Raw genomic sequence first — 12,286 nt, 5'->3', positions numbered from 1 at the left:
GATCAATGTCAACTTGGAAGAAGGTTTTTTACTTTAGGAAAAAATGTAGTGTAGAAGATGGCGAGATAAAACGAGCTGACAGATGAAATTTCCACTAAAAACAGAATTCAACTTTTCCCCTCTGTTCACAGAACTATCTGGAGCCTCTAAAATACCATGGATAAGTTACATAGCCACTAAAAATTTTAAGTATGAAGACTATGTGGCAACCGGGAATAATTCCTAGGACAAAATAGGTGGAAAAGGCAGAACTCAAAGTAATATGTACACTATGATTACAATGCTAGGTAAAAAGCTGTAATGATGGTTGTTAAGAAGGGGGCCAGACTTTCTTTTTCCTTTACAAAGATTCTGTAAATATTGCCATAAAAGTTTTATAGATCAAAAATCATGTTTAAACTATGAGTCTTGGCATTCAGGAAAATGTTAAATAAGTTATTCCTTTCAAGAAAAAAAAAAAGGCACACTGCTTTGTAGTTTATCCTTTTTACTACTTCAAATTAAGGAGGATTTCAAATGGCCACACTACAAACGGTGGGTTCTTATCTGTATGAGTACTCAAAGGGTGTAGACTTTCATACTTAGGATGGACAAACATCTGCTTTTCTATGTGGAAAAAATGGTCACACCCTTGTAGGAAACTGACATGTTTAAAAAGCTTATGGCATTCTTAAAGATGTCTACTTGCTCCATTTTTCTAAATAGATAAATCAAAAACGGAAAACAAAGCATCAAAACCAGACCGGTCTTCAGGGGACCCTACTAATCAAACTGTTAACCGAAGCTACGAGTTACAAAAGTAAAGCCTCTCTGGTTTTATTTCTGAAGGAACGCTCTCTATAGCCAACTATTCAGTTTGGTAGGTTCCATTCTTTCAAACACCTCACTCGGCTAAAACGGATTACAACACATCCAGTGCCTCCCCGACCCTGTTAAGAGAATTCTGAGAAAAAGAGGGTATCTAGCGAAAGACGTCAAGGATTATGGTGATGTATTTTAAAATTTTCAATATGCAAGCAGGACTCTTATGCAGGTTGCTTTAATAGTCTGAGTTCTACTTTATCGGGCTATTGCAGGCAAAGCAGTTCTTTATCTCCTCACCATTAGGACAAGGGTAGGGAGGTGAAGTGCTCCCTACTTCTCTCCTGTAGGTCAGAACCCTGTGGATCGAGTCATCGCATTTGACTATTGTAACCGCGCTCAGCGAGTCCTCCCCTTCCTGCCTTTCTTTTCCCTGGACAAACCCCTACGTGACTAACACAAACCTAATTTATGATGTCAATAGGTAGGCCAGGTCTCTAAAAAGCTCTGTCCCCGCGGGTTCAGACTCTGCATCTCTCCGCCCCACCCTGTCGCGGCTTGGGTGGAATCGCCAATGAAACACTAACCGTAGCTAAGGTAACAGAGCCGGGCTTAACCGGACCGATGCCGGAGAAGAAGTGAAAAGAGTTTCTCCGGGCCTGGGGGTTGGGAGGCTGGCTCCGCGGACTGAGTTTCCATTGGGTGGGGGTGGGTTAGAGAGCACAGAAGCGCAAAAGCAGTAGTCTAATCTTTGAAGGCCGGCGGCCGGCTCTGCCAAGCTCTCAGCAGGAAGGGGAGGGGAGCGGGAGGAAGAGGGGGAGGAGAAGCGGCGAAGGAAGGGAGGAGGGGGGGGAAGGAGGGGCCGGGGGCGGAGCCAGGGCTCCAGGAAAACCCGCGCGCGAGCCCGCAGCACCTCGGGGCGGAGTCGCCGGCTCCGTCCGGCCCCTCGGCCTCCACCGCGCGCGGTGCGCCCCGAAGGGGCGGGCCCGCCCGCAGCCTCCCTCCGGGTCTCGGGCCCTCCTTCCCCTCTCCTCCCTCCCCTCCCTCCTTTCCATCTCAGCAGCGCCCTCGGTCTCCCTCTCCGGCTCATACAAAAGCAAAATGTCCGCCATCTTCCGAGGCGGCTGCGCTCGTCGCCGCCACCGGCCCGGCTCTCCTGCGCTTTCTCCCCGGGGCCGCCCTTCCCCCGGCCCCCTCCCCGACCCCCGGCGCCGCGGCTCCTCGGAAGCCGCGGAGGCGCCACTCACTCCCGCCCTCGCCCCGCCCGCCCCGCCGGGCGACGCAGGACCGCCTCGGGCGGGGGCAGGGGGGCTCGGCTGCCCAGGCCGACCGGCTCCCGCTTCCCGCCCGGCCCACCCCCTGGATGGCCCCTTTACCTTGATGCAGTACGGCGGTTCGTCGTAGGTGACCAGCATGTACCTGTCTCCGCGGCTGGCCGGGTCCCGGGCGCGCAGCTGAGGGACGAGGGATGACGGAGGGGGCCGCGAAGGGAAAGGGGGAGGAGGGGGCGATACCAACGTTACAGAAGCACCTAAATCCTCCACCACCCCCATCCCTAGCGAACTCTCCCCATCTCTCCCCTCCCCTCCCTTTACCTTCAAGAATAACTCCACAGCGCCTTTGGCAATGTCCAAATAGGTGGTGCCCAGGTCAGTGCGCTGGTTCATAGAGGCGGACGTGTCTATGAGGAACAGCAGGATGGGCATCTTCCCCCGCACCCCTGGCTCCGGTGCCCACTCTCCTGGCCCTCTTGCCCTCACTGCCGCGTACTGCCACCCGAACCCTCAACTCTCGCAGAGCCAGGGTGCAGGGAGCAAGAGTAAGAGGGGGAGACGGGACGGGACGGATGGAACTGCTCCTGGCCTCCTCTTTCTGCAGCCGCACCTCTTCTCCCTCCAAGGGAACTTGAAAGTGTGAGCGTGTGTAGCCCTCGGGACCCTCCCCCTTCCTCTCTTCTGCCACCACTACTGCCGCCGCCGCCGCTGCCGCCGCAGGGACTATTGCCCGAGCATCGGTCCAAGCTCACTGAAGCGCTCGCCCCAGACTGAGAGCTGTCTGTTAACCAACACACAACTTCTGTCCGCTCACCTACCATGGGCACCATGTGACCAGAACCCACGCCATTGGCTGCCAATTATATGTTATTTGCATATTCATTAGATGACAGGGCAAGGGGAGGGACTTGGGCGAACCCTGGGAGTTGAAGTTTGAACCCAGGCAGGGGGTAAGGGGAAATGTTAAGGACCCTCATTTAAAGGACTTGGAAGCTGTTAGGATACTTAGGGTGGTTTGGATGGACTTTTCTCTTGCTCTTCAAAGATGATAATTCGAAAGGAAGAGTGAATTTGAGCAACAGTTGTGCAGAGGTACAGAAACAGATGCTTGGACAGGCTGTATAGAAGACGCTTTGCTAACTGCAATCGATCAATCCTGCCAGTGGCTAAGACCAAAACATTTCAGAAGCAGCAAACTTCTTTCCTGGCAAGACCTACTCGCATTCCTTCAGATCCCTCCCCACGCTTGATCAGTGTTTGTGAGTCGGTCGCTGGCCTTGCATTCCGCGTATATCTACTTAGAAAGGAAACTAAAACTTAAACACAGTTACCTAAACTGGCCTTTTGTGCGCACAAGCTTCTTCAGTTTCATTGAGCACTTTGAAGTATTGCCCTGCCTGTGATAATTCCACCCACTGTCGTGTCTGTGCAGCCTTTACACATGGAAGCTTTGCCATCCTGGATTCTGATTCATCTCACATTTATTGAGCACCTATGAAGTGTCAGCCACCCACGTTAGTCTCATTTAGTCTTTGAAATAATTGTGGTAGGTGGCATTATGTTCAATTTTCAGTAAAGGAAAGTGCAGCTCAGGGAGATGAGGACAACACTGAGGGATGTTCTCAGGTCTGGCTCTACGGAGAGTCTCAATGAGTGACCAACCACGCTTGGCTGACTGCTTCATGTAACTCGAATTTTAAATATGGAGGTGTGTATTCCCAGCAGTATGCTGTGCACAACGTGGAATCCTGAACTTCAGTGAGTTTACAACTTCATTTGATATGTTCCTTGTAATATATATAAAATCCATATTCAATAACATTTTCATAAAAATAAGATTTCAGAAGAGGCCATATAGCAATGTATGAATCAGGGACAAACAAGTGATGCAAATAAAAAGTGCAGTGGGGGAATTTCCTGGTGGTCCGGTGGTTAGGATTCCATGCTCTCACTGCCGAGGGCCCGGGTTCGATCCCTGGTCAGGGAACTAAAATCCCACAAGCCGCGTGGTGTGGCAAAAAAAAAAAAAAAAAAAAAAAAAAGCGGTGGAAGCAATGGTCCAGTGGTCTCGAAGTTCAGAAGGTTTCCTAGATGAGGCACTTAGCAGGAAGGGAGGGATTCTGGATTGAAAGGAATGGTGGGAACAAAAATTCAGCCAGAGATACTAACATGCATAGCACAATTCAGGCCCATCTGGGATACAGCTGGTGGGAATTAATGGGGAAATAAGGATGAAAAAGACACATTTGTTATCTCACAGTTGCCATGAGTCAGGGGTCTGGGCACGGTGTAGCTGGATTCTCTGCTCAGTCTCACAAGACCGCAATCAAGGTGTCAGCCAGGCTGTGTTTTCATCTGGAGGCGTGACTGGGAGAGAATCAGATTCCAAGGTGAATCTGAATCCTGAATGGATGTTGGCAGAATTCATTTCCTTGTGGCTGTCTGCTGGGTGGAGGCCACCCTCGGGTCCACCGGCACTTACCTCCCTCCCATAGGTTGTTCACAGTATGACTGTTTGCTTCTTCAGGGCCAGCAGGAAAATCACTCACTGCAGTCTTCTAAGATGGAGCCTTATATAATGTAACTTAATCGTGAGAGTGCCATCCGTCACCTTCGCCATATTCTATTGACTAAAAGCAAGTCACAGGTCTTACCCACACTCACTCAAGGAGAGAAGATTACACAGGACATAATATCACGCAGGGGAGATCATGGGGACCATCTAAGAATTCTGCCTCGCATTAGGTGGGGATGAGATTATTACCTGGAAACAAACTTTGCCTCATTCACAGTTTTTGTTGAAGTCAACTCCAAGTCATAATATAGCACTTTCAGCCCACTGGATCACATGCATGGGGTTGATTGCTTGTTTAGACTATCCTTTGGTGAAGAAATACAAGATTTCCTATTAGGAGCTATATATATACACACACATATATATGTGAACTGGGGCATATCACAGTCCTTATTTATATACTTAAATATATATAAACAAACATATATTTATATAATAAATATAATCAAGATATTTAATTATAAACATATAAATAAATATTTATGTATTATGTATATGATATATTATAAATGTATATGGACTGTGATATGCCCCAGTTCACAGTGTTTATTTATCTCTTTGTTTGCTTGTTTATTTCTTTGAAGTATAGTTGATTTACAATGTTGTGTTAATTTCTGCTGTGCAGCAAAGTGACTCAATTATACATATAAATGTTCATTTTCCTATTCTTTTCCATTATGGTTTATCCTAGGATACTGAATATAGTTCCCTGTGCTCTGCAGTAGGACCTTGTTGTTTATCCATTCTATATGTAATAGTTTCCATCTACTAACCCCAACCTCCCACTCCATCCCTCTCCCATCCCCCCTCTCCCCCTTGGCAACCACAAGTCTGTTCTCTATGTCTTCACAGACAGTATTTTAAGATGACATTTAAAAATCTTTACAATTTTCCCCTAACTTTTTACAATGAGCGTGCTTTGCTTTTATAATCAGGAAAGAGGCTATGTTAAAAATTACAAAGTATCCCAAATACAAATTACAAATTTACCAAAAAAAGAAGAAAAAAACCCTCCAAGGCGAATACTATTGAAACAGTTTTCCAAAAAATGCTAAGGAAGCACAAATAGTCTTAGTCACCAGGCGCTCCAGTGGGACAACATCCATGTCTTCATTATAAACTACAAAACTGACAATATACAAAAAATAACCAGGGGGGAGGGGTAAATTGGGAGATTGGGATTGACATATACACACTACTATATATAAAATAGATAACTAACAAGAACCTACTGTATAGCACAGGGAACTCAATACTCTATAATGGCCTACATGGGAAAAGAATCTAAAAGAGTAGATATATGTATATGTATGACTGATTCACTTTGTTGTACACCTGAAACGAACACAGCATGGTAAATCAACTATACCCCAATAAAAAAAATAACCTTCTGGTGGATTTACGAGTTTATTCAGATTAAACCAAATTCCAAGCCCTTAGCCTGAAGCCTCTCTTCTTCACTTCTTAGGGGAAAGTAAACCCTGCATTATGCTGGGGTGGGTATTTTTATTGCGTTTCTTTGACACACACCAACACTAAGACCCCCAGAGCCCTTTCTACGTCTTTCTCTGCTACAGAATATCAGCACCGCCCCCCTTGTTATAGGTTGACTTGTGCTTTGGCTTTGCTGCTGTTGGAATGTAAACTCCTGGAGGGCAGGCTGAGCCTATAACCAATGCCTGGTGCCAAGTACCAGCTCAATCAATGGTTGTTGAAAGAAACAGTTGCATGTGCTGTGGCTGCCCTTCTTTCATTGTCTTCCCAGGTGCCCCTTTCCTCGGGGTGCCCAGCCCTGCCTGTCACCCCACCCCAGCAGGGCGGGAGGCCTAGCTCCCTGTCCCTGTGGATGCAGGGTCTTTGGGATTTGGGGCCCAGTAGGCCCCTTCAGACCAAGCCCTGGAGCTGACTGCCCCCCCACCCCCGGGCAGAACCCCTGCAGCTTCCAACTTTCAGGCCCACTTTAGCTGCCACCTCTGGCCAGTTAACAGAATTCTTTTTTCGCGGCAGCTCTATGACCTACACCAATGCCCCTGTCTTCTTTCTGGGTTGCTCTTGCTTTTTTGAACTCCTGAGCTTTTGAAAATAGTTTTCTCTTTTCTCTTCGTGTCTCTACTCTTTTTTTGCTTTTCTTCCACTCATAGCCTCTAAATCAATTCACTTTAATACTTCACCATGGCCCCTCATTGCAGGCCTTTCTATTGTACCTCATGTCTGAGGTTACCAGACATCTCTCAGGAAGGAATTCCTACCAAGCACTGCTCTCCTGGCCTTCATTCTCTTCACAACAAATGTTAGCATACTTTGTGCATGTTTCCATTTCATGTGGCTGGCCTTGGGGTGGTCCACCACCATACAATAGACTCTTTGTTTTGATGAGGGCTGGTTTGATTTCTCACTCGCCAAAGATTTGTTACTTCTTGCCTTTAAGCAGGCCCTAATCACCGCATCTTGACAAAAAGACCTTACTTAACCTGATTACTACCCCCTCCCAAACTCCAAATTCCACCATCTACTCCCTCCTCAAGGCCATGCAATCTGGTTTTTCTCCCTAGCACTCTTTGGAAACTACTCTGAGGTCCCAGGGGCCAGCTCCTGGCCAAATCCAATGGTCTGTTCTATATTTTCCTTTGTCGACTGTAGAGCCATTTGTCACTTGCCTTTCTGAGCTTCCCCTGCCCCCGCCACCTTGCCTTTCATCACCTGCCACTTGTCCTGGAATCTTCCTTACCCCTTGGACTATTTGCTTTCAACTTCTCTGACTCCTAAACTTAATCTCTGTCTCGGTCTGTGGCTACCGCTTTTCCTCCCACTGGTCCCACAAAGGACTGTGTTATTTCCACAATCTTTATTCATTTAGCCATTCTTTCTTTTATTCAAATATTCCTTGGGTGGACCTTCTATATGACAGGCAACGAGAATATACTGGTGAACAAGGGACACAGCATGTTATAATGGTTAAGAACTTGGATTTGGGGGTTCAAATCCCAGCTCTGCCGTTTACTAGCTATGTGACCTTGGGCAAGTTACTTAACTCTGCCTCAGCTTCATCATCTGTATAATGGCGATAACAATAGTACCTCATAGGATTGTTATGAGGATTAAATGAATTAATATTTACAGAGTTTACAGAAGTGCTTAGCACGGAGTTATCTCTGTGTAAGCATTAAATAAAAGAATAGATATAGTCCATGGCCTCATACATTACATTCTAGTGGGGAAAATAATCAAAAGTGTAGATGCAATGTTTTATTAAGTGTTATGAGAGAGGAAATGCATAGTGCTCTGGGAGCAGTGGAAAGAACGTATATTCTAGAAGGGCTGGAGAGGTCAGGAGGACATACAGAGAAGGTTTCCTGAAGGATATGACTTGCAGGAAATGTAGGAAGTAGCCTGGTGAAGGAGGGCTCGTGGAGGTAAGGAATGGGGCAGGCGAGGAGAGAGAATGTTCTAGGCAGGCAATGGTGAGGTGGTCAGATGGTGAGAGACATTGAAAGAAAACCAATGGAAAAAAGAAAGTTCTGTATTGCTAGAGTGTACGGGAGCTGGGGTGGGGGGGGGAGTAGGATGGGGAGAGAGGTGGCTAGAGATGAGCTTGCAGGGGTGAGAGGGATCAGGTCACGTAAGGCCTACTAGGCCCTGCTGAGAACTTGGGATTTTATTCAGCAATGTGGAAACTGTGGGTCCACTCGCTGACACAGGCGACAAAGGAAGAGACGCATATTTGGAGCGAGGGGGAGGGGCTCATTCAACAAATGTTTATTAAGCATCTGCTATGTGCCGGGAGATTTTCCCAAGAGCCAGATATACATCAGTGAACAAGGTAGACCCAATGGGACTTCCCTGGTGATCCAGCGGTTAAGAGTCAGCGCTTCCAGTGCTGGGGACGCAGCTTCCATCCCTGGTTGGGGAACAAGGATCCCACATGCCCTGCGGTGGCAAAAAAAAAAAAAAAAAAAAGTCCAGTGCCCTGCATGCAAGGGCACAAGCTGGCTGAGTGAAGTATAAAAGTAAAAGTAAGTCTCCGAGTGGGGAGAAGCTGCCCCCCTCTGACAGATTTTGGGGGGATACACTAGAGTCGTGAGCGCTTCCTTTGTTAAGCACTATGTGCCAGGGCAGCCTTCCTGCGAGTTAAGGGCTATTATTTTTCGTCCCATTTTGCCAGGGGAGGAAACTGAGTTTGCTCAGGTGGTCAGCCTCCCGATGCCGGAGCCCAAGCTTCCCTCCCCGACTCTGCAGGAGCAGTACCAGAATGAGAGGGGTGTGCGGGGTGCCTGAGAGCCTGAACGCATTTGAAGGAGCCCAGCATGGGAGCAGCTCGCCAGCAGGGTGCAGAGGGGCCAGAAGAGAGACAGGAGGGTGGGAGGGAGCCCACCAGCTCCAGGCAAGCACCACAGGCCTGGGAGAGTGCCCTCTTATTCCCCGACAGATTGGCCTTGGATAACCCACCCTGTGGGATTGGGTGGGACCTGGCTTTGCTGCGATCTGCCTCCTGACACCTGTTGATTTTGCCTGTGCTCGGGGAGCCTTATTTCTGAAGCCTGATTGGAGGAGAGCTGGTGAGGGGTGATGGCTCTGGTGGGCTGCCCAGAGAACTGAGGGCAGTGGTCCAGGAGGTAACCCGGGGCACCGGAGATCCAGGCATCTGCCAACCGAGGGCAGCGAATTTTCCAGCACAAGGCCTAGCACAAGGCTTTTTAGCGGCTCCCTTCTGCCCTGGGCCCAGGCACAGCAAGTGGTATGCACATTTATAGACCTTGTTACTCTGAGAGGTGGCGTAGGCTAAAAATAAAAAGAGCTGATGATGAAACTTGGCCCAGGGCAGCCCCCAGACAAGCTCCCCAGCGGGTTTTGCCACTTGGCTAACCTCTTGTCACCAGTCAGGGGGTAGGAGCCTCTGGGTGGCCATCTTGGAATCTCCCTCTTTTCCTTTCATATCTTCTGTGCTGCTCCCCTCGTTCTCTCTCACCACCCTGAGGCCACCGCCCCATGTCCCTTGTGGTGTGGGGCTTCAGTCAGGAACTCACAAGGCACCCTCACCCCTTCTGTGGAGCTCCAGGGGGCACAGCACACACAGGGAGTAACCACAGCCAACTGGAGCCCCCCGCCCCTCCCCCCATCCACCAGGCCATCAGGTCCTGGGGAGCTTTCACCTTGTAGGTATAACTCAAATTCATCTCACTCCTTTTCCCTTGGTTTAGGCCCTTTGCATATTAGTTAGCCCACGGCAATGACATACCTCTAGTTTCTTTTTTAACTTCTGGGTTTTCTATTCCTGCTAAGGCATAGATTTCATAATTCTTCCCTCTCCCTTTTTTTATTTATTAGTTTTTTTAAATTTTTTTTTGTTTGTTTTGTTTTGCTTATGGCTGTGTTGGGTCTTCGTTTCTGTGCGAGGGCTTTCTCTAGTTGCGGCGAGCAGGGGCCACTCTTCATCGCGGTGCGCGGGCCTCTCACTATCGCGGCCTCTCCTGCTGCGGAGCACAGGCTCCAGACGCGCAGGCTCAGTAGTTGTGGCTCACGGGCCTAGTTGCTCCGCGGCATGTGGAATCTTCCCAGACCAGGGCTTGAACCCGTGTCCCCTGCATTGGCAGCAGATTCTCAACCACTGCGCCACCAGGGAAGCCCCCCTCTCCTTCTTAAGGCTATTTTTTTTTTAATTGACAGCATTTAAACCATGTTAGCACATACCTTTTAAAATGTAACAATGGTAGAGCTGTATTTGTACTTAGGTGTAGCAAGAACCTCTACAGCTAGTTTATTTGTCGTAAATCACTTAATTTGTCCCAAATATATTGACAGGTTTTCCATTCCCCACCCCCTCCCCCACTATGTGGGGATGGAAGAGCTTTTGATAGCAGAGCTGGAGGGCCTTGCACCATCACCTAGGAAGTCACTTACCTGGTGTTCAGTTACCCGGATATGTACTTCGGCCCGCTCTGCTTGGCACTCCGCTAAGTGCCTGGGGCTAAACGATGAGCAGGACGTACTTCCTGTGCATCTGAGCTTCTCCTCCACCGAGGGAGGCTGGTTATGTACGCAGATACTTTCAATACAACGTGGTAAGTGCTGAGCTAGAGAGATAGCTGTAACAGGGTTTTATTCAAGCCCAGAAGGGTAGGCTGTAGCTGGCTAGTTATCAGGGAAGGCGTCCTGGAGGAGGTGATATCAGTGAAGAAAAGGAGAGGCGGTTGTATCCCAGGATAAAGGACTAGTATGAGCCAGGCTCTGAGGCCTTGAAACAGGTGACTGTGCGTGGTGGCCCCTGCTGGTGCCCAGCGCACGTCCCCTTTTGTGAACACGAGCTGCTGGAGGCTCACCGCTGCTCCCCCTGCTCTGGAAAGTTCCCCTCAGGAGGGAGAGCTGCCTGGGCCCAGAGGTTAGGCTCCATGCCATGTGGGCAGCCTGCCCGCCTCCCCTCCCCCAGCCTGCAGCCAGCGACACAGCCCCCTTGCCTCAGAATGGGATCACCGTGTGGTGTCACTCGTGCTTTACAGCTTTAGGGATCTGGCCAAAGCTAGACTCCAAATGAGGCCACATTCTTGCTTAGCTCCATTCCCTGCACTACCCTGCTTCTCTCTCTCTCTCGTCCTTCTTCCTGAGAGCTCTCCTTCAGTAAGTTACAAGGACCCGGATCCTTGTCCCAGGCTCTGCTTCTGGAGAACCTGACCTAAGATAGTGTGTTTGATGAACTTCTAAAAATTTGGCATACCTGGTATTTTGACACACTTTGTATTTAAGGTGTGAGTTAAGGAATAATTGGAAGATTAAATCTAAGAATTAGGCAAGAACCGGATCATAGACAACTTTGTGTGCCATATTAAAGACTTTGAGACTTTTTAATTTTATATTAAGTCTTTCTATATTGAGCCTTTTATGTTAAAGGCTAAAATACTCTTCCTCGGGGATTCCCCTGGTGGTCCAGTGGTTAAGACTCTGCGCTCCCAATGCAGGAGGCCCAGCTTCAATCCCTGGTCAAGGAACTAGATCCCACATGCCACAACTAAGAGCCTGCATGCTGGAACTAAAGATCTTGTGGGCCGCAACTAAGACCTGGTGCAGCCAAATAAATAAATAAATAAATATTTAAAAACAAAAAACAAAAAAAGAATAAGTCTTTCAAAGAAAATAAGATAAAATACTCTTCCTCGAATCATGCTTCCCACTTTTAATGATGTAGCCTCCTCACCTTCAATGACTTATTCACTTAGGTTGAGCCATGGGGGACTACTGCGGTCCTTAGTTAAATACAAATAGCTCTGAAAGTGATAATCCATTACTTAGAGCCATTAATAGTCTAATTCGCCTTAAGATATGATAGAGTGTGAGAGACTGTATTGTCCAAAGATGGCCACATCTATGTATTTATCTCACCTGCATGCTTTTATAATGTTACTAATATTCTTCCCACTGTGAGATGGGGTCTATGCTTCCTGCCTTTGAATCTGGGGATGGGGGCTGTGAATGCACTGGCCAATGGCATGCAGTGGAAGCAATGCTAGGAGATGGCCAGGGACCTCCCTCGTGGTTCAGTGGCTAAGACTCCACACTCCCAGTGCAGGAGGCCTGGGTTCAATCTCTGGTCAGGGAACTGGATCCCACATGCCCCAACTAAGAATTCGCATGCCACAACTAAAGA

At 48.3% G+C, this 12,286-nt stretch overlaps 1 protein-coding gene across 9 annotated transcripts in view; it reads right to left on the bottom strand.

Moving 5' to 3' along the window:
• LOC118888700 (integrator complex subunit 6-like) overlaps window positions 1-2,876 on the bottom strand; it is a 49,758-nt gene extending 46,882 nt beyond the window's left edge. For 7 of the 9 annotated variants that reach the window (XM_036840061.1, XM_036840062.1, XM_036840065.1 and 4 more), the window contains exons 1-2: window positions 2,397-2,876; window positions 2,178-2,255 (exon numbers count right to left, since the gene is read on the bottom strand). In XM_036840061.1, the coding sequence (XP_036695956.1) occupies window positions 2,178-2,255; window positions 2,397-2,507 (189 nt within the window). In that variant the 5' untranslated portion in view covers window positions 2,508-2,876. The remainder of the gene's footprint in view (window positions 1-2,177; window positions 2,256-2,396) is intronic. The other 2 variants (XM_036840067.1, XM_036840068.1) reach the window with 1 other exon arrangement.
• Window positions 2,877-12,286: the final 9,410 nt, after the last annotated feature.

Source organism: Balaenoptera musculus, chromosome X (assembly GCF_009873245.2).
Source record: "Balaenoptera musculus isolate JJ_BM4_2016_0621 chromosome X, mBalMus1.pri.v3, whole genome shotgun sequence".
In the NCBI taxonomy this organism is placed as follows: domain Eukaryota; kingdom Metazoa; phylum Chordata; class Mammalia; order Artiodactyla; family Balaenopteridae; genus Balaenoptera; species Balaenoptera musculus.
The sequence above is the reverse complement of the archived record's forward strand: the minus strand, read 5'-3'. Positions and strand labels throughout refer to the sequence as shown.